This window comes from Mobula hypostoma, chromosome 1, assembly GCF_963921235.1.
Source record: "Mobula hypostoma chromosome 1, sMobHyp1.1, whole genome shotgun sequence".
Lineage (NCBI taxonomy): Eukaryota > Metazoa > Chordata > Chondrichthyes > Myliobatiformes > Myliobatidae > Mobula > Mobula hypostoma.
In genome coordinates this window covers 63,751,415-63,779,023 of record NC_086097.1, presented here as the reverse complement: position 1 = coordinate 63,779,023, position 27,609 = coordinate 63,751,415, and the positions used below count along the sequence as shown (strand labels likewise).

Below are 27,609 nucleotides of genomic sequence, written 5' to 3'. Positions count from 1 at the left end.
CCCTTTGTATTAGCCATAAAATGAGCAAGCAAAGAGTAAAAGCTATGGTGACTTGACATCACCACAAAGATGTTGGGTCGAAATAGCTGAAAGTTTTTAAAGGAGGTAAAAAAAAGAATTATGAGACCTTATACGTACGTCAATGGAGAAAATGTCAAGAGCACTTGTAGAAAATAATCCAAAAAAAAATAATCCTAATCTGGTAGACTTCTTACTAAGCAGTTCTTGAGATCAAGGGTGATTTACTACCACTATGGTGTTTTGGGCTACAAGAGCAATATGGGACACGCGGACTCTTCTTCGTGTTCATGTCTATGATTGCTAGGATTATTCATGGAGGTTTTGATAATTGCGATCCTGAATTGTTTTTCCACTTTTCACAGTTCTGATGAAAGGTCAGCTATCCATCCAACACACTGACTTATTTTTTTTCTCTCTCTCTACAGATGCTGTTTGGCCCTCTGAGTGTGTTCTCTTTCTATTTCAGATGTCCAGCATCTGCAGTTTTGGGCTGATCTAATCGCACTTCCAACTCTTAAACTGCAGTCTTAGATTACACCGCCGGACAACAACATCGGCAAGGGTGCTGGACGTCTGCAGAGAGGACGGACGAAAATTGAGGAGTGAACGATCCGGCTGGTGGGTCGTGGAACAATCCGTCCCGGTCCGACCCCACCGGCCAGACGTGGCGCTGCGTTGGGATGATGAGCCGCCGGGCGGAGAAGAGACCGCCCCGCCGCGCCGCGCCGCGCCGCAGCTGTCAGACGGTGCTGGCGTCTCGCCGGATGGACGCGGGTCCTTCTTGCTTCTCCGTTCCAGCCGGTGAGCCCCGGCCTCGGTTGGTCCTCACCGTGTGAAGGATGAACAAACAAGACATGGCGGACGAAGCTCTCTTTCAGTTGCTTCACACCGAGATGGTTTCTTACGTTTATAAATGGGCGGAACAGGGAGAGATGGTGAGGAAGCGGCCGGGGGCTGGGTGGGCAGCTGGCTGCTTGGCAATAAAGCTCGGCCCTCGCACTGCGGGCTCGGCGGCGTTTTTAAGCATCAGGCATCAAACAAGTTCCGTCGTTATCGTCCAGTCTGTTAGGCAGGTTGTGTGGAAGATTTTGGTAATGCACTCTTTCAGAATCCAGGATCGGCAACTTGCTATCCTGATAACCAAATGTAAAATAAGTTCTAAACGACGTCGGACAAGTGGAAGGACCTTCCTAAATTGTAGAATGACATAAAAATGTAGCAGGATTGTAGACGCGCTAAGTATAATTGCGGAAAGGTTATGTTTTCTATTTTGTCAATACTGATAATTTGCAAAAAGCAGAACGGTAGGCGTATTTGTTTTGGGACGGGTGAAACAACTGAACATACACCTGGTTGGAGGAGGTGGATGCTAAAGATGTATCACATAAAGCTAGCTTTAGGAAACTTCTACTCTGACTTACATTGTTGCAGATCTGGGCATGCATGTGACAATCCCTCTGTGTTGCTCCCTTCCATTGCTGGAGTTGTTTGTCGTTGCCTTTGTCACCTTAATGAATCTGGCATACGGGTCAGTGAAGTTTAGCATATGGGTGAGAGAGTCGTTGTGTAAAGGGATCGGAAGGATACTCATTGTTTGACGAAAGGCTTTTGATGGAATCTGCAATTCTGCAAAATCACAGTATATTGGGTCTTTAATCATGTAATGTCATTACTTGCTTTCAACAGCATGTGTACTTGAGCCGAGCTTAGTGAATATTGGTATCACATAAAGTGTGGCCACTGACCTATGACTTCTTCAGCTTTTTTCACCCCAATGCTGTACTTTTCCTTTTGGACAAGGTGCTTGCTATGCCATGTCTGGAATATTTAGTTTAGGAAAGATGCTGTGAAACTGGAAAGAGTGCTGAGGAGATTTATGAGGCTGAGATTGTAGGGACTAAGTTACAGGGAGAGGTTGGGACTTTTTCATTGGCACATAGAAGAATGAGGGGTGATCTTATAGAGTGTGTAAAATCATGGGGGGGGGGGATTGAGAGGGTCGATGTGTGCAGTCATTTTCCCAGGATTGAAGAATCAACATCTGGAGCGATTGTAGGTTTAAGGTGAGGGGGAGAGATTTAATAGGAACCTGACTGGCAACTTTTCCACCCAGAGCGTGGACAGTGGCCACTAGCTTTAGAGGGTAGGTTGTGGCAAAGCCTGTTTCTACTATTAATGGAGAAAATATTTAGTGTAGTCACTGAGCAGCTAATGATCAAAACCTCAAGAAGCTTCTATATCTCATGCAGGACATCCAAGTGGGGAATAATAAAGTTTTGCCTACACGAAAAGTCATTTGTAATTCATTTCCTCATATATCATGACTAGATTTTGACTTAATGTGACCCAGGTTGTAGAAAACATGTGAAACTGCCTAGCAGGTGGATTTTACAGAGGAAGATGCAGGATAATCTTGGTTGTTGGAATCAAATTAATGTCGCTCCAGGAGTTCCTTAGGGCAGTGTTCCAGACTCAATTATTTTCTGTTTCATCCTTGCATTGTAAGGTCAATTTTATGGCTGCAAAGAGTTCAGCTTCTTTGGCAATTCTTCAGAAAATGAAGTGGTTTGTGTCAGCGTGAGCAGGGTTTCAGCATCATTCTGGTATGTACTGAAATGACAAATAACATGAGTGTCACAGGTAAAAAGAGAATGAAAATTGACAAAACCTTAAGTTCTGTAATTTCCTCTTTAAATGTTCCACATCCTTGAAAGCTATTTCTTTGACTAACCTTTCTAGTCACATATCCAAATGACTCTTTTAGTGGCTTCCTGGCAAATTTTGATTGAACTCACTTTGTGAGACATTTTACTGTGTTTGAAAACTCTATATTTGTGCATGTTGCTCTTTGTGGCTTGCCACCAGTGGTATTCATCATTTTTCCTTCCTCTTTCCTCCTGCTTGACCCAAAGGGTTAATTCTTTTCATGTGTTGTATTCCAGTATGCTTTTTATTTCAGATTTCCAGAACCTGAATTATTTTTAATAACTTCAGTATTGAAAATCAGTACTCTGCAGCAGTTGGCAAGGCACTTTTGGTGGTACCATTTAGATCCATAATTCCCACCACCAGGAAAGATACAACCAGCTTGTGTAAGGGAGCATCACGATCTTCATCATCCCTTCCAAAACACCTACTCCTCTGCCCCAGGATTTTTTCATTATTAACAGGCCCAACTCCTAAAAATCCTCACCTAAAAATGCAGTCAGAAAAGTTCAGGCTTAGTGGAAGTATCCTACAATCTACTACCATAATTTCACAGACACATGAGAATCAAAATAGAATGCTAGGTTTGACAAAATCAGCAATGTACTGTGAATCTTTTAAAAGTTATTTGGCCATATTTTGGAAGTGTGGTAAGGCCATTTCTATTGAATTTTATGCGTTATAGGCCGTGTCAGTGTTGCTTGTAGCCTTATCTGCGCTGAGTTGTCATTTGTATTTGATCACACTGTAATAGACATTAGAAGAAGATAAATTGGTTTATTATTGTGACATCCACTGAGGTACAGTGAAAAATCTGTCTTGCACACCATTCACACAGATCAGTTCATTACACTGGTGCATTGAGGAAGTACATGGTAAAACAATAACAGAACACAGACCAAAATGTCAGTTACAGACAAAGTACAGTGTGCAATGCTATAACAAGGTAGATTGTGAGGTCAAAAGTCTGCTTAGCATACTAGGGAATTGTTCAATAGTCTTACAACAGCAGGGTAGAAGCTGTCCTTGAGCTTGGCGGGATGTGCTTTCAGGATTTTGTATTTTCTCCCTAATGAGAAGGGGAAGAAGAGGATTGTCATCATCTCAAGTCCTGCAGTGATGGTAGACTACAGCCTTTTCTGCTGTTCTGACAGTTCACTGTAGTTTTTGTATATTGTGAGAGGATGTTGCACTAAGCCAGAGAGTAATGTTTGATGTGATGATGATCTCCGTGATTGCGGTGTAGAATTACACCAGTATGTTCTGGGGAAGATGGAATTTTACCAGCTGCTGCAAGAAGTATACCCTCTGCTGAGCTTTTTTGTTAATGAAGGAGGTGTGGTTCTCCCACGAGGTTCTGCGAAATAACGATGCGAGAATGTTGAAATGGTGCGAGCTGTAGAGTTGTTAATGATGAGTGGGTGGACACATTTCTCCTGAATTCAATATGCAACTCCACAGTTTTGAGAGCATTCAGCTCCAAGTTGTGATTGCACCTGGGCTATATGCTTCCTGGTGGTATTTGAATACAAGTTCTTGCTGTTCTTGTCAGTTATTGAACCAAACAATATTTTGGAAAATGTCATGAACTTGTTCTTGTTCAAGAAAAATATAAAAGTTATTTTCTTTTGATATTCGGTTAAAATTATCTTTTTGTATCCTTCCGTCCTTCAAAAAGACCTTCTTGATTTCATAATATTTGTTACTCTTTCCAAAAAGATGAACAATAAAGTATTTGTTTGTTGCCTTAGCATTTTAAAAATATCATTGGCTTGTTCTAGCTCCGAACTTCAGGATTTGAAGTGTAGCAGATCTCACTTGCACAGCAGTTGATACATGAAACTCACTGATGCTGCATCTGCCAGAGATTTTTTCACTTCACAAATGTTGTTTTGTAGTGGAATCCTCTTTGAGAAGGATTGGTCAATAGCATTGTAATTCTTTTGAGGTCTGCTTATGTGGTGCAGTTAATACTTTATTCAGAATACCTTTCCATTTTTAAAAAAGGAAACTGTTCAACTTGATTATCATTTGATTAAGATAAAAAGATACTTGACATAAACTTGTTTGATGAGAAGCGTTTGAAATCTGTAGTGTAGAATCTAATGTTTAGAAGAGGATTGATATTTGGAATATTGATATTTTCCAATGTGGAGATTGAATCATAGCTGTGCATCTAATGGCTGTTGGAGGAACAGTATAGGCAGGAAGGAAGTTCACCATTATGTTGGGCTTCAAGTTGTACAAAGTACAGGAAGAGTAACAGAGAACAAACAAAATAGAAACAGAAGTTGAAAAGTAGCCAACAAATTTCTAAATGGTCTGTTGTCAGAAGAACTGAAACTGCTGTTAAGGGTATTATGACAAAAAATGGTGATGTATTGAAGACGTTCTTAGTTTGAGATTAAGGTTTGCTAATAGAACTATATGTCAGTAGACATAGTCTAATCAAAGAAACTAAATGCATCTGGGTACAAGTATAAATTGAAGGCTGTCTAGGCAGTGTTGAGATGGTGTGGATGGACTCGAGCTCACAATCTACCTCACAATGATCATGCACCGTATTATTTACCTACACTGCACTTCCTCTGTAGCTGTGACATGTTAGTCTGTATTGTGCTTTACTTGTTCTATCACAATGCAGTGTGTAATGATCTGATCTGTGTGAAGAGTATGTAAAACAAGGTTTTCGCTCTATCATGGCCAATGTCACAATAATGAGCCAATTCCAAGCTGATGGAAATGCATGGCATTTTGATAAGGTGCAATGCTGTATTTTATTCTGAACATCATTGATAGTGAACCTGTTAGCTGCGCAAGTTCTATGCTGTGATAAATTAGAATTGGTGACTTAAATCATAGTTATATTCTTGTATCATCAATCTAACATTGATACTTCATTCTTTGTGCTAAATACAACTTTGTTACTAGGGAAGTAAAGTATTACTGTGCAGCTCCTGTGGCTAAATCAGAGAACTGCTGCTCGAAAGCTCTGAATGGTTGCCAAATCTCACCACTTTAATTTTGCTATAGAGATATTTGTATAATCAGTGAACAAATTGGATACACCTTACAGTAAATCTCCACAGTTATCTTGTTACATACACCTGTGAGGGTGCATTCTCCAGATACCTTATAAGGTAACCGTAGCCTTCAGCCAGGAGCAGATGTCATCAGGTGCTTCCCAACCTTCACAGAGTGTTTCGACCCTTAACCACGACACTCTCCAGTTGGTGGGCCGGCAATGGTGGCCAAATCACTGCCCATCTGCTCCTGGCTTCCAGCTTCCCTCCTCTCGCCTACTCCAAATCCAACAAGAGGCTCGTTCTGCCTCTTCCCCCATCCTACAAGCTGCTTGTTTTTTGCTCCCTTCATCCAGGCCCAGAGCTGACAACAACCGCCATGCTGAATTGGCCGGAAAACCTCTGCTGCCAATCTCCACAGGGAACAACCATGCCTGCCATCCCTTGTCTTTGCACTCCTGCACTAAGGGCTGGTACTTCAAGGCCTTTCTCTCGTCGGCCTCTTCCCATCCCTCCTCCCACGGCACAGTCAGCTCAATCAGAATTATTTTCTTGTCTTCGGTTGACCAGTACAATGTCCGGGCATAGGGTCGTGTGCACCACATCTGGGAACTGCAGCCTTCTTCCCACCTTGACCTTCATCTCCCAGGACCCGGCCGTTAGCAGCAGATTGGGCTTCGGTTGTTTGGTTATGAAAGGCCTGGCTCCCTCTTTGATGAAGGTGATGGCCTTCCTCAAATCTGTGCCAGCCGTCCTCTTCTTGCATCTCTCCCGCTCTAGTGTGTCAGCAAGAGCCAGAAGCACCTTATCACGGCGCCACCTATACCGTCCTTGAGTTAGAGCTGTTTTACACCCGGACAGTATATGAGCCAGCGTCCCCTTTTGACCACAGAGCTTACAGTTCGGGTCCTCTCTCATCCCCCGTGTGTACAGATGTAATGGTGAAAGAAGGGTGTCATACATGGATTGCAAGAGGAAGGAAATACGGAAGGGCTCCAGTCTCCATAACTCTGCCCATGAGAAATTGCACTTAGGCAGATCCCATTTTGTCCAGGCACCCTGGGACCCTTGTTCCACTGCCTTTGACATCCGCTTCTCTTCCTCACGGATCCGTACTTCTGCCTGTATCATGTCTTGCCTGTTCCTGATGCTTGCATTTCCCCACTGCTGGAAGTGAACTGAGCTGAGGCCTTGCCGCCCGACGCAAGGGTTGCCAATGATGTCTCGCAGCTTCAGAGAATACACTGCCTCCTCCACAGCTGTGTTGGCTGCCCACTTGCACCCAGATCTGGTTGTAATGCCTGCTTGCTTTACCAAGACGTCATTGGAATCTCTCAAGCTTAAATCGGCTCTGCATTTTGCCACCTTGAATTCCTCCACAACAGATGACAGTGGAAGCTGCAGTTGCCCAGAACGAATATAGAGGCCCACTGAAGAGAAGCTTGGGGGAGCTTCCAACCATCTGCGCAGGTGCTTGTTGGGTTTCCCCTCGATGCCCTCTACGGCAGTCATGGGGAACTCATAAAGTGTGAAGAGCCAGAGAAGCCTGGGCAGAATGCCGTAACTATTCAAATGGTAAAGTGACTTAACTGGGTAATTATAAATGTGTTGCTGCCATAAAAACTTCACAACTCATTTTGAACATTCAAGCTGGAACATTAATCTTTAAGTAGTGATAAATAGATGACAGGTTTAAAGAACATTGAAATGTTTAGCTATGAAAATTGTCATCATTTAATTGAGGGTGGGGGTAGAGAATGATATTTAGTCAAAATGGCATTCTGTAGGTTACGGGTACAGGTTGTCTCTGGGTTATGAGCACCCAATCTTTGCATACAAGTCAGCTTTCCTGATCGTACTAAATTCAGAAGTTCAACTTGCTTAAATATGTTTATTTCTCTGAATGGCAGAGCTATTTTCATCTCACTTCTCCACAATTGTAGTAGTTGTTATTTTTTTAGTCAGTCTTGTGTCCTTTTGATGCCATTCATTACAATACTGTGGAAGTATAATTACCATTTTAAGTGGTCTTTGTGTAATTTCTGACTTGAGGACAAATTTAACTTGAGGACAGCTGCAAAGACAGAACCTATTCATTACTCGGGGATGGCGTGTACAGCATAACGTTCACCGAAGAAATTTTTGAAATTTTATTTCTGAAGATTTGGTGGTATTAAGTTGAGCTAGGAAGTGTGCTGTAGTCTCTTGCGCCTGAAAGACTTACTGCAAAAGAGTGTCAATACAAAATAAAAAAAAATTCTAGTCTTTATTCAGCAATCAAGATGAATTCTCCAGTCTCCTGTGATTTTAGATAAGAGATTCAATGGCTATTGATTACTCAAATGGAAGACTTTTCCCCCTCTATCATTTAGATGTCACAGAACATTTGTTCAGCATGGAACTTAATTTAGTTTTAGAAGAACTGAATGATGATAGGCTGTGCGGTGAGGCAAAGCCTTGTTAAACCTTTGTCCTTAAAGAATTTTGACATATTTGGAGCACGGTTAAGGGAAGTTTTATGGTAATGTCCTTCCTTTGCACATAATGTCATGTTCTACTAGGGCATGTAGCCCAGAAAAGATCTCCTGCTTCTGGAATTAGAGCCCATGCACATCTCTCATTTATTCACTGTTAATGTCCACAACGAATAACTGTAATGTTTTCCATTTGTTGCATTTAGACTCTTTGAATATGCAGTGTACATTATAGAGCTTGTATAGTTAAGGTAAACAAAGTTCTCAGCTTACACATGAAATGTTGAGAGATGAAATAGTCCTATTTGTTTACTTACTGATCATGGGAAAATATTTTTGACTTGGTGTGCAGTTGAACCTGTTGGCAGAGAAAAGTGAGTGAAAATAGAAATAATGAATGAATGAAATTTATTTCGGTCAGTACAAACATAACAAAAAGCATCATTTTCAACAATGATTTCATAATGATGATTTTATAAGACAAAATTACAAAAAAAAATAGATATTCTTTAACAGACCGAAAGGGTGTAGGCTGAAGCTACAGCTTATTACTGCTACCCTTCTTACTTATACAACAACATATTTGGTGTCAATCATAACATCAAAACAAAACATTTCATAATCATTTAACACAAAATCCAATTCCAAGTATCATTTATTTACATTACTGCCTTTCATTTTAAATCATGTATTTTATATTTGTTCATCAAATTATTTTTAAATAATTTGTTAAACTTGTTAAGTGTGGTACATGTTTTTAAATTCTCACTACAACTGTTCCATAGATTCACCCCTCTGACTGAAATACAATGATTTTTTACATTTGTTCTTATCCTTTGTTTTTGAAATATACATGTTCCTCTCAAATCATGTTGCCTTTCTCTCATTTTAAACAGCCTTTGGATACTTTGTGGTAGCTGTCCATTTTTTACTTTATACATAATTTGTATTATTTTAAAATCTACGAAATCTAAATAGTGGAGTGGTTGGCTCATAATAACTTGTCTTAATTACAATTCGTATGACTTTTTTTGGAGTAGAAAAATTGAGTTTGTATTTGTTTTATATGTATTTCCCCATACCTCTACACAGTAAGTCATGTATGGGACTATAAGTGAACAGTATAATATGTACAAAGAGTCCTGATTTAAGAAATCTTGCGCTTTGTACAGTATTGCAGTAGATAAATAGAAATAATAATCCAGCTACTTCCTTTAATTGGTGATCACTTGCAATGTCCCAGATCTTTTCCTTCCAAGTCACGTATGTCTTGTGGCTGGAACTTGAGAAGCATAGAGGGATAGCTTAATTTCCAGTCCTGATGAAGGGTCTCAACCTGAAACGTTGACTCTATTCCTTTCCATAGATGCTGCCTGACCTGCTAAGTTCCTCCAGCATTTTGTGTGTGCTACTCTGGATTTCTAGCATCTGAGGAATCTCTTGTGCTTTTGATATATTTCTAGTTCTTTATTCCACAAGAACATATGTGACTTCCTCTTGCTCTGGCCTAAAACAGTCAGAATGTCTTCAAACTCTGAATATTGCATTTTGTTTTGGAGAAAAGTCATTTGTGATGATATTTCATATCCTATCAAATCTGAATTAATAGGTATTTGGAGGCACTTGAAGCTCAAAAACTAAAGAAAAAGTTTTTTTAAATTTTGTGTTAATTTAGATCTTGTGGGTGCATATGTTTCCATTCACATGGATCATGACTATATTAAAATTTCTGTAATTTAAAGAGTGTCATTTAGTGAGCATGGGTGCTCAGAGTAATGGACTCAGGCAATCAGCCAATCTTTGAAATCAGCCAATTAAGTACTGTTTAATTGGAACTGATTGCTTACCTACAGATCTCAGACTGGTACCTGAATATAAAGTTTTTATTTGAGGTTTGAGGATTGAATTTGGTTATGTTAATTTTTCATCAGTGTTGTAGATTATATGTATTAGTGGAATTAACAAGTTAGTTTCATGCTTTTTTTTTTCAGTCTTTAAGATATTATTGTTAACAAGAGATGCCTAAAGTACCTATATACAGTGGCATGCAAAAGTTAGGGTACCCCTCGTCAAAATTTCTGTTACTGTGAATAGCTAAGCGAGTAAAAGATGACCTGATTTCCAAAAGGCATAAAGTTAAAGATGACACATTTCTTTAATAGTTTAAGCAAGATTACCTTTTTATTTCTATCTTTTACAGTTTCAAAATAACAAAAAGGGAAAAGGGCCCGAAGCAAAAGTTTGGCCACCCTGCATGGTCAGTACTTAGTAACACCCCTTTTGGCAAGTATCACAGCTTATCAACGCTTTCTGTAGCCAGCTAAGAGTCTTTCAATTCTTGTTTGGAGGATTTTCGCCCATTCTTCCTTGCAAAAGGCTTCTAGTTCTGTGAGATTCTTGGGCTGTCTTGCATGCACTGCTCTTTTGAGGTTTATCCACAGATTTTCGATGATGTTTAGATTGGGGGACTGTGAGGGCCATGGCAAAACCTCCAGCTTGCGCCTCGAGGTAGTCCATTGTGGATTTTGAGATGTGTTTAGGATCATTATCCTGTTGTAGAAGCCATCCTCTTTTCATCTTCGGCTTTTTTACAGACGGTGTGATGTTTGCTTCCCGAATTTGCTGGTATTTAATTGAATTCATTCTTCCCTCTACTAGTGAAATATTCCCTGTGCCACTGGCTGCAACACAAGCCCAAAGCATGATCGATCCACCCCCGTGCTTAACAGTTGGAGAGGTGTTCTTTTCATGAAATTCTGCACCCTTTTTTCTCCAAACATACCTTTGCTCATTGCAGCCAAAAAGTTCTATTTTAACTTCATCAGTCCACACCAATCTTGCTTAAAATGTTGAAAAGAATGTTTCATCTTTAACTTTATGACTTTTGGAGATCAGTTCATCTTCTACTTGTTTAACTATTCACAGTAACAGAAATTTTGACCGGGGTGCCCAAACTTTTGCATGCCACTGTAGGTTCCTCTAATTTTATTGGTAATGCTCCACAATAACACACTTGTTATTTTTTTCTGCTCCTTTTTCTCAGGAAAGTGGAAGATATGTCACCAAGCTGGAAAACATGGGATTCCGAGTAGGCCAAGGACTAATAGAAAGGTAATAAGCAATGGTATTTTCTGAAGAAATACAAAAAGAAACAGATTCTTATATTGTGAACAGCATCATCTACTGAGGGTATATTTTCATCAGGAAAGCTGTGCTTGTTGGTTTAAGAGTGGGCTGCAAATTTGCAACTCCAACTCATGGTCCCTACAACAGTAGACTAATGTATGATTTGTTAATAGGGAGAGTTTGTAGGGAATGAAAGACTATTTTTGTTAATTGGAGTAAAATTCTATATATGCAAAATTTAAAAATAGCTAACATCAATATATAAGTTGCATTCATGTTAGTCCCATACCTTTAGTGGATAACATTTTATTTCATTAAGCTTGAAGTCCTCATTCACTTGGAAAGCATATACATATTTTGGTCATAAAGGATTACATTATTGGTGCTGAATGGCCAGATGAAGGGACTCTGCCCAAAACGTCGACTACTCTTTTCCATAGATGTTGCTTGGCCTGCTGGTTTCCTCCAGTATTTTGTGTGTGTTGCTTTGGATTTCCAGCATCTGCAGACTTTCTCTTGTTTCTAACTTCTTCTTGGCTGCTTTTAATCCAGTTGGTCAGTTTCATCTGGATCTTAATGAGTTGCAGTTTTTGTTTTCTGAGTCGTAACTTCATTTACTGTTTTCTCCCTGGTTTGTGTGTTGGCAGAGGACTTCAAACAGGTTGTGGTTTTCATTTTGCCTCTGGGCTCAGGTCTGCATTGATAGAGCTTTTGTTTTGCAGAAAAAAGTAATATCTTACCATCTTTGCATAAATTGCCTGCCCAGCTGCCTCCACGTTTCTTTGTTATACTTCCATCTACACATAAATGGAAGGATGTCTTACTGAGAAATGAGTAGACATGTCTTGTGGGATTTGTCCCAAAAAAGAGAGCACTTTGCACTTGGGCCACAGTAACATTGTACCTTGTCTAAGTGGTTTTGGTTGTAGGGCTGATTTGGATAAAAGAAAATAGGTTATGCGTTAGGGGATTAAAACCACTGGTTTGTTGTAAACTGAATTTTTGATAGTGAAGTTGCTTTGTCTTCAGGTAACATATTTTAAAGCTGAATTATTGATAATCTTTAACAAAGCATTTGGATGTTCATATATTGTCTGGTTTGATCACAGGTTCACTAAAGATACAGCACGATTCAAGGATGAATTGGATGTTATGAAGTTTATTTGTAAAGACTTCTGGACAAGTGTATTTAAAAAGCAGATCGACAATCTTCGGACCAACCATCAGGTATATTGTTCTCAGATGTTTAAAGTACCTATTAATTAAGTAGTTGTGTAGTTAAAATAACCTGAAATTTGCTGACATAAATTGTTATTATCACAACAAATTGAGAAATAGATGTCCATGAGCCAGTCTTCATTGGAGGATCAGAGATGGAGAGGGTCATCAACTTTAAATTCCTCAGTGTTATTATTTTGGAGGACTTGTCCTGGGTCCAGCACATAAGTGCAATTATGAAGAAAGCACGGCATCGCCTTTACTTCCTTAGGACTTTGTGAAGATTTGGCATGATATCTAAAACTTTGACAAACTTCTATAGATGTGCAGGGGAGAGAATATTGATAAGCTGTATTACAGTCTGGAATGGAAACACCAATGCCCTTGAACGGAAAATCCTACAAAAATTAGTGGGTACAGCCCAGTCCATCATGGTTAAGCTGTCCCCACCATTATCTATATATAACCAATATATAATTTAATGCAATGAGATCCCCAAGAAAACTTAATGATGACCTTATGTGCTTAACATTCTAATCATTACCAGTTTTGTCATTTTCCACTTAACTAATTTCCAGCAAGTTTTTAAAATCTCATTTTAAACCCATTTAATTTAATATTGCATGTGCAATTCTCTTTATAGTCTCCTTTAATCTTATGAATTCCAGTAAAGAAACAGATTTAGAGTTGCTCTCCCACGCCACAATTTACAGGAAGCAGTGCAATGGATGAAAGACAAAGATAATTTCATATGGTATGATTTATTAGGAATAAGATGAAAGGAAAAGTCTGTTAGTACTATGTAAATCTCAAACATAACAAATGATAGGCCAACTAGAGGTTCACAAATCCTTTTTTTTAAAAGAGTACTATATAGTGAGTGTGTGTGTGTGTGTGTATATATATATATCATAACATCAGATATGCTGATCACTTCGTACTAATAGCTGACTCAGAAACAAAACTTCAAGAACTACTCACTACAGTGGCAGCAGAAAGTAATTGCAGAGGCCTCTCAATCAACACCAAGAAGACACAATGTGTGATCAAGATCGGAAAGACAAACATCAAACAAGTCAACAAATTCAAATATCTTGGCAGCCTGATAATAAGTAATGGCGGGTGCGACACAGATATTAAATACAGAATAGCAATGGCGAAAGGAGTTTTCCAAAAAATGAAGAACATATTAACAGACAGAAAGATGAGCACGTACACTAAAAACAGAATACTGCAGTGCTACATTTATTCTATCGTGACTTATGGAAATGAATGCTGGACCATTTGTCCAGCAATGGAAAAGAGACTAGAAGCAGCTGAATTATGGTTCTACAGGAGAATGTTAAAAATATCATGGACCACACACACATCAAATGAAGAAGTTCTCAGAAGAGCCCAAGCAGTTCGATCACTCATACCAACAATAAGAGAAAGATAACTCAGATTCTTAGGACACATCATGCGGAAAGATGAACTAGAAAAACTTGTACTCTCTGGAAAGATTGAGGGGAGCAAACCTAGAGGAAGACCTTGGCTTATGTACATCAAAAGCATAGCCAGGTGGCTACACATCGAGGAAATAGAAGTCATCCAAAAAACGAAGGATGGATCTATATGGAAAACCATGGTCAAAGTCCACATCAGATATGGTACCTAGACAGACAGACAGACTATATAATGCCAGTCAGTATGGACTGCAGACCAGGTGTTATAGTATCTTGCTGAACTGCTACTATGGCAAGTTGTTACAAGCATTGTAATTTCTTGTAGTGGTGTATATGACAAAATGCAGCACAAATGGCGGGACATCCCTTTAAGCAAAGGAATTGACTACCTCCAGGCTCTAACATATTACCAGTCTCTGCTGTTGGATACTGATACTTTTGATCTAAGATTCTTCAGAAGTCAAGTATGAGGCATAAAACTACTTGCTCACGATTGTTTATTAAGCGCTAAGAGAACAAAGGGATTGGAAAGAAGAGTAGCGAGAACAGAGCCTTCTAGTGAGAGCAGGTGATAGTGGAAAAGGAACGAAAGAGAGCGAGAGCCAATGTACTTTGTTCTTCTTATGCTACTTTACTAATTCCATTGAATTTCCATGGAAACAGGCATTCTATTCAAATTTTGTAGGTAAAAATTAACAAATCAGATATTCCCCATTCAAATAATGTGATACCCAAGAAACTTCCAGAATAATACTGAAGAACTGTAACCACTGGGAAACACATTGAACAACAGCATATACATAGGTAACAACAGCGCCTTTATTTCCTGCGGAGCATCAAGAAAGCTCACCTCTGTCCCAGGATACCGATGGACTTTTACTGCTGTACCGTTGAGAGCATACTCACCAACTGCATCTCAGTGTGGTATGGCAATTGTCCCGTATCGAACCGCAAAGCACTCCAGCGTGTGGTGAAAACTGCCCAGCAGATTATCGGCACCCAATTGCCCACCATTGAGAACATCTACCATAAACGCTGCCTGGGCAGGACAAAAAGCGTTATCAAGGATGCATCTCACTGTAACCATGGTGGGCATGTTACTCTCCTCCCATCCGGTAGGTGCTACAGGAGCCTCCGCTCCTGCACCAGCAGGCACAGGAAGAGCTTCATCCCTGAGGCTGTGACCCTGCTGAACCTCTCATCACAGTGCTGAGAAGTATTGCATCCGTATTGTACTGTCTCAGTACTTTTATACAAATGTTTGTATTTGTGTGCTAAAGCACTTTTTTAATTTGCAGTTATTTTGTAAATAACACTAGTCTTTGCATTTCTGATCAGATGCTAACTGCATTTCATTGGCTTTGTTATCTGTACTGGGCACAATGACAATAAAGTTGAATCTAATCTAATCTAATTTTGTAAAATTAAACATACACAAGGAAGTTAAATTACAAAGAAAATAACAATTATACAGTATAATCCAATATTCCCCTCTTTGATTATAAATTATACATTCAAAATCAGAAAATTCAGAGGAAGAAAAACTTGTGGAATCTATATTAGGTATCTAAAAATAAAAAAAACCTAAATTATGGAAATATCAAAGGGTATTCATAGGATTATGTCATTGTTCAATAAATTGTCTTTCTAAGTAGGCACCCTTTCATGTACTTGAACTGCTGTACTAATGATTGCTCTTATACAAGTAAACTGGTCCGAAGATTGTCAATCTGGTTTTTAAATATACTTGTCAAGAGGCCTTTACAAATTAACTTCATAACATCCAATTCATCTTTGAATTGTGCTGTATCTTTAGTAAATCTGTGATCAAACCAGTTAAAATATGAACATACAACTGCTTAGTTAAACATTATCAATAACTCAGCTTTAAAATGGTAAGTTACATAAAGACAAAGACAACTTCACCATCACAAATTCAGTTTATAAACAAACCAGTGGTTTTAATAGCCCTATTGCATAACCCATTTCTTTAATCTGTATCAGCCCTACAACCAAAACCGCTTGGTCAAGGTACAATGGAACTGTGGCCCAAGTGCAATGAAAACCCTGTTTTAGGACAAATCCCACAGGACAGGTCTACTCATTGCTCAATAAGACATCTTTCCATTTATGTATAGATGGAAGTGTAACAAAGAAATGTGACAAGAAGGCAGCTGGGCAGGCAGTTTATGCAAAGATGTTAAGATACGCTTTTCCCCGAAATAAATATTATCAGTGAAGATCTGAGCCTTGAGGCAAACTGCTTGAAGTACTCTTCCAAAACACAACCCAGGGAGGAAAAAACACTAAATGAAGCAATGACTGAGAAAACAAAAATCTGCAACTCATTAAGATTCAGATGTAACTGACCAACTGATTCATTTTGGAGTGGCTTTTACATTTTAATACAACCACTTCTGATGACTGTATTACATTCATGAGTTCTTGCACTAGTTGGTCATTCTTGATTGGGGTTCCTACAGCTGTAAGGAATCCCCTTTGTATCCATTAAGTCTCCGAAATCATGAAAAACTCCAAAAGCATATCAAGATTCTGTGTCAATATCAGCCGATCTTCCTTCTGCCACATTACTGGCTTCAGTCTGAGCTTTCAGTTCTGCCTCTTGCATAGAGGTTCCTGGAGCCATTCTTCCTGATGACAGCTCTTCAGTCTCAGAAATAACAGCCCATCCAGCCATTTGAATTCACTTCTCATCGGTGTACAGAATCAGATTTGGGCTTGAAAAAGGTGCTTCCTTTGTAATAATTTGCATCTTCATGGCATGTTCTTATTCTTGTACAGTCATGGTCATCATAATCTAATAAAATTCAGCATATTCATTCTCAATTAATAAGTTAACATATAAGTTGTCTAGGTTTTACACTCTCAAGGCAAGCAAAGGCTGCAGGAAAGTGCCCCAGTCATTTGTTTGACTGTGACAATATGTCCATGACATCCAACTTCGATGGTTGAAACTGAGTCATCAAACTAGAATCCCAAAACTTTTGTGGGGCAGAGGACTGAACTTGTAGTTGTGCTTATTTCTGTTGTCCACCTTGTTTCCTATACCAGTAACTTAGAACCCAATGTCCTTTCTCACCACACAAGTGACACTTTGCTTTAGGGATTGGCCTTAGGGGTATGTCTCAGACTGAGACTGCTGCGATGTACATGGTGAATTCCAGTCCAGCCTCTTTCGGTTGTTGGCAGCAGCTGTGGCTGTTGACTAGCAAACAATGACTGTTGACCCATGGTCAGTGGCTGATGATCAACAGGTAACTGACCCCCGTGATGATCTTATTCAGATTTTGATATCTTAGCCCACTTGTTCAGTGGCTTGCACTAGCTCACTGTATGGAACACTAACTTCACTCCAACTCCATTTCACCATTTTAGCAATGTCTAGTTTCAAGCCATCCATAAAAAATGACTTCAGGGGACCATATGTAGGTTATCTTTATGTTGGCTTCATTACCACAATGTTCTCTTCATTTACTCCCGGAACTCTTTGATATTTTAACCATGCTGTCCTGTATTGGTCCTCATATTCAGAATCATCTTCAGAAATCTTCTGCTTGCGATCAACTACTTTCCTCCAATCTTTCGATTTTGTTTATCATCTCCCATGTTGTTGCCAACTACGAGTCAACTGTCTGATTTGCTGAGAAGACACCAAAATCAAAATTTGGATGCCATCATATGGGTGCAGTTTATATATGTTTTTGATATGTTGGAGCTCAGCCCAGGTTCATTTTTTTAGGATGTGGAACTTCTTTGGACCATTTATCTTTTTTTTTCTGGGTTGATGGAAAACCATCTGTCTCCTTTCATAGGTTCTTTCTTCAGTCCTGCATGAGTTCACTCCCTTGGTCTTTATTGGACCAAGTTGTGACATAGCTGCCAATCCTACTGTTTCATCACTGTCATCCTCACTTGAGTTGCTAGAGGCCACTGTAGAGTCCATGTCATGTCCATGTTGTAAGAATTCAGATGGTGGTGTTGTTCCGGAGGACTGTCCAACATAGAGGGCAATTCCCAGGAAGCGTCACCGGCAGGACCGCCCTCTTGTGGTTTCTGCTGAACTTATTGATATTGCTTCAGTTTGTCTCGAAGCCCTGTACAATGCACTTTGATTCAGTGAGAGAAGGCAATGGCAGGAAAAGAACAAAAGAAAGAGAGCGAGAGTCTACAAGCCAAGTCTACAAGTCTTCTTATACCGTTTTCTTATTTTGTTGAATTCCCATGGTTAACAGACATTCCATTCAAATTTTATGGATACAAGTTAACCAATCAGATGGTCCCTATTCAAATATTATGGTAACGAAGAAACTTCTAGAATACTAAGAACTGTGACTACTAGGAAACACACTGAACAATTGTGTATACATTGGTAATTATATAAAATACAAACAAGCACAAGGAAAATAACAATTATTATCATCTAATCCAACAATGCCTTCTTATTCGCAAACACGAGGGAATCTGCAGATACTGGAATTTCAAGCAACACACATAAACGTTGCTGGTGAACGCAGCATCTCTAGGAAGAGGTACAGTCGACGTTTCGGGCCGAGACCCTTCGTCAGGACTGTACCCTGGAGTAGTAGCTGACTTTCCTTGTGTTCCATTGGGGCCAACATTTAATTTTTAGGCAGCGCAGTGTCATGCAATTTATTCTCCAGTACCCCACAGTTGATTTGCTGTACATTAATTTTATAGCTGTTTTTGGAGTTTGAAATTGTTGCTAATTGATCACAATTATAATTTTGAAAGATGTAATGAACTTCTTGGACTATGTGATTGTTAAAAGTTGACTGGCATAAATTCTTACGGAGCAAACTTAACCTTTTATCACAATCACTTTGATCCATTGTGCCAAATATCCTGTGTTATTTCTAACATTGGAATATAGCTTTAACATTTAAAGTGTGGCTAAAACCTATTTGTAAAAGATTGTTTTGATGTTTGATCTCAGTCTTTTTTTAGAAGTTGCATTTACATGGCACCTTAACACTTGTCACATTGCTTCCGCTTCAGTGAGTTACTTTGAGGTGTAGTGAGCATTATGTTACCAAAATTGTCAGTTTGGTGACATAAATGTTCAAAACTTGCATGATGATGTTGCATTATCAATGGACCATATTGTGCTGGCTTTGCCTGGCAGTTTTCAAACTGAACAGCTGGTAGTCAGCAGCTTTCAGGTACTGTAACTAAATTAGTTTCAAGATTTTAATTTCAGGTAACTAAATTCTATGTTCTCAGTTCTGCATTTGAGTGATCCTGCTATAAACCTGGTTTAGCTGAGTGATGGAAGTCAGCACGTTATTCCATTGTTGTTCTCTCCATAGAATTCAATGGCATAGCTATTGGCTGGGACTTTCCAGCATTACACTGGGAATTCAGTTCTCCGATCTTACGCTGGTCAGACCTGGCGTAGGGTCCATCATTTGAATGGAGATTCCAAGCTTGGAGTTTAGGCAGGGAAAATGAAAGTTAAGCAGTTTTTATGTTGCTTTCTAAGATTAGTTCTGGCCTATTAACATGTTTTCATTGAACTTTATTTATTTTGATTGTTGAAGGAATTCTGATATTTTGTAAATGTCTCTGAATATTAGGGACTTAAGCTGCTGTTTCAGAGCGAGGGATTGAAATTCAGTCCCAGCCTTGCACACAAACTGAGCACAGTGTGCGCATTCTGCCTGTGCCTGTGCAGGTTTCCCCTTGGAGTTCTAGTTCCCTCCCATATCCCAACAATGTGTGGGGTCGGTGGGTTAATCAGCCCACTATAAATTGCCCCTCAAAGTGTGGGTGAGATGAGAGTCAATGGGTAATGTGGAGAGAGTATAATGCGGTTGAGGTAAATGGATGGTTGATTGTCGGCACAGACTTAATGGGCAGAACGTCCTGTTTCTGTTCTGTACCTCTTTCTGACTCTGACTTCCTGAGGCGAGCTTGCTCTGTTTTGTAGAGTGCATCTTGGGCACAATGGGTCTGTTTAGCTGGTCTTCTGCATCTTGCTGAGCTGTATATAAGCAGGTGGCGGACCACGCTGGGTGAGTTCGAACACTGGGCTGAATCAAGCTCAATTTGACTTGAAGGTAACTGACCAATTAATTTTGATTCTGGTATTCAAAGAAAGATTGTTGATAGAAAGTTTCCCACTATTTTTAGTACAATGTCAAGGAATTTAGAAATTATCTGAAGAGACAGAAATGGTCCAATTCAATATGTTGCCATTAACGGCAATTCAGCACTTATTGTGGTGCTTTAGAGTCAAGATAATTTAATGCTAAGCCCTGGATAAAGGGATGATGGGAAAATAACATTGAAATATGCAAATCAATTTGACTTTTAACACTATTAATATTTTGAACAGTTGCATTTTTAATTAATTTTACAGGGTATTTATGTACTTCAAGACAACAAGTTCCGGCTCTTGACTCAGATGTCTGCAGGGAAGCAGTATCTAGAACATGCACCCAAGGTATATCTTGGTGTTATCTTACCTATGTAAATCTACAGACTTACAAGTTGACCATCTGCAAAGAGTACTACAACTTAATTACTTAATGGGGCAGTGGAGAAGTTTAAATCTGAGAGGTATTTAAAATTTTGTGACTCGTAGTTGGTGACAGATGTTGGCTGGTTTAACACTGTCATCTAAGTATATTTAACACAACTTTTTAAGCAGTCAATAGAACATGGGATATGTGTGTAAGATGGTAATTAAGGGTAAGGATCCTTTTCATGTTGAAAAGATCAATATTTGAATTGGAGTAACATGTAAAGGTGTGGTAATTAATTGGGACCAAATATAAATTACAATAGAGAAAAGACAGTATGACTAATAGGGGTAGAAAGGGGTGTGTTGGAGAGAGTAACTGCTACATGGTCATTACAATTGGGCAGGAACTGGGGAACTTGGTACACCTCTTGGTATGCTGAGTTTAATGGGATGGAGTTCCTGATGTGAACCACAGGTTGGAGAGGCCCAGATGTGTATTCCTGTTTAGTTTTCAACTGTACATCTAACTCAAACATTTTTAACCTGTATAATTACTTGCTTGCACTCTTTCTTTCCAGTATTGATTGGACTACTGGATTAGCACAATTGAAATGCAGAAATTCCAAATTAGTGCATTCAGAAATTTTCTTAGGAGATGTAGGAGACTGCAGATGATGGATTCTGGAGCAAAAACGAACAGATGGAGGAACTTGGAAGGTTAGACAGTGTGTGTAGAAGCAAATAGACAGCCAATGTCTTGGGTCAAGACCCTTCATTTGGACTGAAAGAGTAGAGGAAGGTTAGCCAGTGGAAAGCAGTGAGGGTAAGGGTTGGTGCAAGAGCTGGCAAGCGATGGATCCAGATGAAGGGGGGTGATCGGCAGTTGATAGAGGGCAGGGTGTAAATCGCAACATAGGTGATGGGTAGGAGCAGGAATGTGTTCTGGATGATGGAATGTAATAGGAAAGGAAAATAGAGCATGAAACCAAATACGGAAGGTGGAGTGGGCAGAAGGAAATAAGTAGGAGGAGGGGATCCACTGAGAGGACAGTGGCAGTGATGGTCTGACAGGGTAGTGTAGGAAGGAAAAGAAACCAATTGATAGGGGCTGATTATAATTAGTTATAACAAGGCTGTGTTTCATGGACTCTGTCAGGATTTTGTTAAACTCCCTGTTGGAGTTTGTGTTCTGTTTTTTCTTTGCCATCCCACGTGACTATTCAGAGTCTGGCATTTGAGGTTGTCCAGAAGGGCCAGTTTGTCTGACTCCAGGATATTTATATATTGGGAAACAACACAAAATTGAGCCCCACCACCCAGCAACCCCTGATTTAACCCTGGCCTAATCATGGGGCTATGTACAATGACCATCTAACCTCCTAACTGCCAAATCTTTGGATTGTGGGAGGAAACCAGAGCATCCATAGAAAATCCATGCATTCCACAGGGAGGACGTAGAAATTCCTTACAGATGGTGAAGGAATTGCAGTCTGAACTCCAATTACCACCCCCCACCCCCAAGTTGTAATAGTACGTGCTGCTACGTGACTGTGTGGCGCCCCCTAGACGTGTATCAAGGCAGGACAAAACAACCTTAATCTGATTTGTTAATAAGCTTAAAAATAATCCATTGAGGAAAATGGTATACGTATTATTATCATGATATTTTACTGTGGTGGTTTTGTTGAAATTAAGCCACTTTGCTGATGGATTGGAAAATCACTATTTTGCATGCAGCAAATTAGGCAAATGATGAGATAGTGCCAACTGTCCAGTGAGCAGGGGGAGAAAAAAAACACTATTTCCATTCTTTTATATAAGCAAAAAATGGAATTGATAGTGTGGGTAATTCAGAGGACTAACAATTGGAGCAGCTCCTATGATGCTCATTTGATCCTGATCTCCAGTGTGCGTGTTTAGTGGCTGCGTATTCTGTCTGTGATTGTGGATTTCCTGGTGTTGTGGTTTCCTCCTGCATCCCAACAGTGAGTTAATTAGCTGCTGAAAGTGGCCCTTAATGTACATGTACGGTGGAAGAAGGAAGGGCATGTGAGAGGATAGTTAAAGAGGGCTGATTGCAAAACTCTGGAAGCTTGACATAGACAGAATCAGCCAAATGGTCCTTGTATTGTAATGAATTATGAGAACATGATCTCTTGGAACATGCAAGCTCAGCTTTGATTACGTAAAGGATGTCTCTCTCACTAAAGTATTGCTTGCCAAAATGATGAACTTCATTTTCAGTGTGGGCTTTGATCAGTGTTCTCTGACCAGGTGAACATAAGAATATAGGAGCAGAAGTAGGCAATTCAGCACTTCAATCCTGCCCCACCATTTAATGTGATGATGACTGATACCTGCTGGCCTCAACTCCTCAGGCTACTAGGCAAGCTGATTTAAAAATGATCTGAACTTCCTTCTCTGGGTATTTGGTTTGCAGTCTATATTTTTAATCTCATTTACAACTTGTTGCTTTCATAATCATTTTTGATTTGTGCTGTCTTGCAGAACTTGGATCTTAATTTGAAGTCCAAGGTGTACCTACTAATTATAGATTTAAGTTCTCTTGGAATATAGCAGAGATTAATAAAATCTTTTTCAATTTCAGTATTTGGCATTTACTTGTGGGTTGGTTCGAGGTGCCTTATCGAACTTGGGAATTAAAAGTATCGTGACAGTAGAAGTTACTACAATGCCAGCATGTAAGTTGTGTGTTGCTTTAATTGTTTTGGTAGCAACTGAAAGTACAATTTACAGTAATTGTACAATTTAAGTATTTTTTGTATGTCTCATGTTACAAGGTTCTGTGGCAGGCTGGTTGTAGATAAACCTTGATTGCTTTTTTTGGTTTGCAGGACAGTGTATCAACTGTAGATTATAATGACTTCCTAGTATTTGAGTCAACAGAATCAACGTTCACACCTATTTAGCAGTAAAGATGAGTTTAGTGAGTTTACACAAGAGATTCTGCAAATGCTAGAAATTCAGGCTACGTCCACACTAGACCAGATAATTTTGAAAACGTTGGTTTTGCGTAAAAACAACAGGCGTCCACACTAGGCGTTTTTGAAAATACTTCTATCCTCATTAAAACGGATATTTGGGTGAATCGCCTCCTACTGGGCATGCACAGGACACACAGAAAACAAGCGAAGAGGAAACGTTATACATGGTGCGTGTTTGTCCAGTTACAGAGTAGAAAAACTTAAAAGGAAATTGCCAAAGGAAAGACTTGGTGCACGTTTGTCCAGAAACATTTGCTACAGCCATAGTCTCTTCACTGATGAAAGGGACGACAGCTACAACTAAATGCAATAAGGCTTGTTACTGGGCAAAAGTGAAATTTGCTGTTACCTCATTTGTTTGCCTTTACTTTTGCCATGTCTTTGTGTATTATTTTGCTGTATTTAACATGTGCAATAAAACGAGTTACTGGGCAAAAGTGACAACTGTATCTATTGAATGTTTGCACAAGCAATACATGAATAAAACACCTTGTTAAATGTATAAAACATCAGTGTTATCTTGTATTTCCATACAATGTTGCATTAGACTGTTACATATCTATTGTCAGATATCGTTGTGGTGTTGGAGGTTGCGTACAAGAAAATAATGAAATGCCGCGCTGCTGCCACCATTTGTTCCAGCACGTCATGACAGCAGTTTTAAAAATAGCCAGTTACCCCGTACACACTACACTGGATATTAGGTGTTTTCAGATTTATTCACTCTGGAGAACGTTTCTGAAAAGCTCCGTTTTCAGGGGAGGAAAACGCCGTTTCAATGTGGACGGAGGGTCAAAACGAAGAGTAAAAGCTTGGGTTACAGAATTATCCGGTCTAGTATGGACGTAGCCTCAGAGTAAGACATAAAATGCTGGAGAAACTGGGCAGGTCAGGCAGCATCTACAGAAAAAGAATAAACAGTCACCATTTCGGGCTTCAGTCGACTGGAAAGTAAGGGGGGAAAGCCAGAATAAGGTGGTGGTGGGGGGGATGGGAAGGAGTGCAAGCTGGAAGGTGATCGGTGGAAAAGGTAAAGGGCTGAAGAAAAAGGAATCTGATAGAGGAGAGAAAGGGAAGGAGGAGGGGCAGCAGCGGGTGGTGACAGACAGGCGAGGAGAAAGGGTAAGAAGAGTGCCAGAATGGAAAAGCAGGGGGCTGGAGAAATTTGTGTTTATGCTGCTATCCAAATGGACTATGAGGTGTCGCTCTTCCAATCTGTTTCACCTCATCATGACAGTAGAGGAGGCCATGGATTGACGGAGATAAAAATGTGTGTTTTGAATTTGACATAAAATATGGAACAGTGCAGGCCCTTTGGCCCATGATGTTGTGTTGATCTTTTAACCTACTTTAAGGTCAATCTAACCTTCCCTCCCACATAGCTCTCTATCTTTCTTTCATTCACGTGCTTATCTAAGAGTTTCTTAAATGTTCTTAACATATCTGCATCTACCACCACCCCGGCAGTGCACTCACTGTGTGGGGGAGAAAAAATCTACTTGTTGGTTTGCAGTTTTGCAGCTGCCTAACTGATTTGCAATTATTTATTTCTTGTGAAAGCTGATGAGTAATTTTATTGGTGGTGTGGGTGGGGGGCAAGGAGAAAATACAGTTTGGTCTAACTTAAAGTTATCTTACTTTTTCAGGCAAATTCCAAGTAATGATACAAAAGATATAGGAAGTTATTGTCAAAGGTGCTGCTATTGTTGGTAAACATTATTTACAATATCGAAGTGTTATTCTGTAAAATGGCATTGTGATGTTTTGTTTACATGTATGTTTAGGCATTAAAAGAGACTTTTATAATAAACTTATTATAGTAATGCTAACTGGTATTACTGGAATAAAAATCCACTTCAAATTAGAATAATGGAATTTGAGTCCTAGTCACATATTGTAAGTATTATTATGGATGAAGTGAAGTTCTTCAGTGTTCAAACTGAAAAAGGAATGTTGTTTCACTTAAACTCCAATTATGATCTATATGTGCTGAAATTCAAGACAAAATGTTGGAAACAAGTGTGTTCTGTTGGTGTTCTAGAAGGTCTCTGATTATTTAAATATACTTGTTTCTTATTTTCATCGTATTTTCTATTTTGTGACCAAGTACGCTGATTTAGTATCTGTGCATTTGTTACAATTTGGGTATTAAAAAAGTGGAATGGTTTTTATACACACCTCTGCAAAATGAGTGTAAAAATGTTGGTAAGAGCATTACCTTTGTGAGTTGTGCACAGAGAGGACTATATTGTGTTTGATATCTCCATGTAGAAACTGTCAAATTAAAATTTTTTGCCTGTGCCACTGTTATTGTATTTTCCCTAGGGACTTGTATTCACAGAAATAGGGTATTTAACTTGACTATGAATGTTGGGGAAATGATTAAAATTGACCTGAATAAATTATTTCATAAAGAATTAAGATCTAAAAAATGGGCAGAGGGAGGAAAGAATAATTATTTGTTGCACAGACTTGCAGTAGAATATGTGAGTATGAACGTTATTTGGGTGTTCTGCCACGAATAAAATTTTTGCTGATGTGTGACCTAATTCCACATACTTAACTAACCAAGTTTTGAATTCAAAATACCTGCCCATTATCCCTTCCGGTCAGTCAATTAATGTATTTTAAAAGTTAATATACTGTTAACTAAATGCTTGTAATAACTCCCTCTACAGTTATAAATCCTTTCTTAGATCTCTATGCTGCTGAGTTGGTGCTGCCCGATTTGCCGTTATATCTTCATTTTGGAATGATTCCACCTTCTGTTTTTTTCACATTGACTCTGTACTGCCAACCACATTTACAAAATTTTTTCTTGCTATTTGGCTAAGGAACCATTATTTAGGTCTCACATTCTACCTTGTCTATCTGCTGTATTGTTTTTACTCATTTAAATTACTTTACATCAAGCTTTCACTTTATCTGCAGTATCTAACATGATGATTATATTACTCCTATGCTTTTTGTTATATTTGCACCTAATTACATCAACTTTCTCCATTTGCCTCCTCCATCTCATTTACTGGTTAAAATTCCTTGTGTCGTCAGTGTCCCATTTACTCAATAATAAAATGAGATGGAGAACAAAGATGTGTTGAATACAGGCCATCGAATGCACCTACATTTTGGACATACAATCTGCTCTCCCATGCCTTGGACCATAATGTACATACAGATAACTAAAAAAATAAAAATAGGTAATATTGCCTCAAATTTCTACAATCTTGCACTCAAGGCAAAACAAACCTTTTTCCCTCTACAGATTTCCATTCAAATCTGTAGTTATAGTCTGAATTTTAACAAATACAATTACTTCTATTATTTAATTTTGTACCTCTTTGGTGTTGAAAGTACGCACTGCTATTCAGGTAATCACTGTCAATTAGCTTGTTTCCATTAAATTAAGTTCAAAATTTAAACTCCAAATGTTAAAGTTTTATTTTTCTTTCTGCCCATTACGTATGAGAACTCCACACAAATTTTCCAATGTAAATAACTTATCACAAATATGACCAGCAAATATTTCATATACAAGTTTGATTAAAACTTTCTACCTCCAATGTTGAGTTCAATTCTATATAATCTACCAACTTCTACTAAATTCCATAATAGATTCTGATATGTCTTGCATTGGTCTAATAAAAGTATTGTTTTCCAGCATCCAAGTTATTTGTTCATCTGATGCAAATATGTTTTTGGAAGGAGGATTTGTATTCTATTACAGAATTCTATTCTGACTGCTTGTACTTCTCTGAACCACATTTAACTTTACACATACTGGATGCATGTTTAAGAGCTTTGTTTTGGAAAATAAATTGAAAACAGGATATGTTTAGGTACATGGGTCAGGAAGCATACTGCAACAAATTTGTTTCAAAATAAAAGTTTGAATAAAATACCTTAAAAATGTTTCATTGTATTGTAATCATATTTATTTAAAAAACACAGCATTAAAGGAGATAATGGAATGGACTACATGGTTAGAAAGATGTATTATGAGGTTAGTTTTAAAGGCTGATTAAGTATTGCCTGAATTAAAATTATTGTTAACAAATAACTAACTTCCTAACCCCAGCATTAATC

The 27,609-nt window shown here is 38.9% G+C and overlaps 1 protein-coding gene across 2 annotated transcripts; it reads left to right on the top strand.

The window, feature by feature from the left end:
* Window positions 1-727: 727 nt before the first annotated feature.
* trappc6b (trafficking protein particle complex subunit 6B) lies at window positions 728-27,609 on the top strand. 2 transcript variants are annotated; one of them, XM_063049758.1, is made up of 7 exons: window positions 728-956; window positions 10,425-10,481; window positions 11,268-11,335; window positions 12,460-12,577; window positions 20,414-20,497; window positions 23,127-23,220; window positions 25,170-27,609. In XM_063049758.1, the coding sequence occupies exons 1-7, from the start codon at window positions 861-863 to the stop codon at window positions 25,199-25,201; spliced, it is 549 nt and encodes a 182-aa protein (XP_062905828.1). In that variant the 5' UTR covers window positions 728-860; the 3' UTR covers window positions 25,202-27,609. The 2 variants fall into 2 exon arrangements, with proteins under 2 accessions (XP_062905828.1, XP_062905829.1); XM_063049759.1 differs by lacking the exon at window positions 10,425-10,481 and having other exon boundaries at window positions 25,170-27,601.

Bases quoted from the DNA above. Each gene is read 5' to 3' on its own strand.
- trappc6b (XM_063049758.1), top strand. From the start codon at position 861: ATGAACAAACAAGACATGGCGGACGAAGCTCTCTTTCAGTTGCTTCAC. The intron at 12,578-20,413 runs GTATATTGTTCT...TTAATTTTACAG, and splicing joins ATCTTCGGACCAACCATCAG to GGTATTTATGTACTTCAAGA. The intron at 23,221-25,169 runs GTAAGTTGTGTG...TTACTTTTTCAG, and splicing joins AGTTACTACAATGCCAGCAT to GCAAATTCCAAGTAATGATA.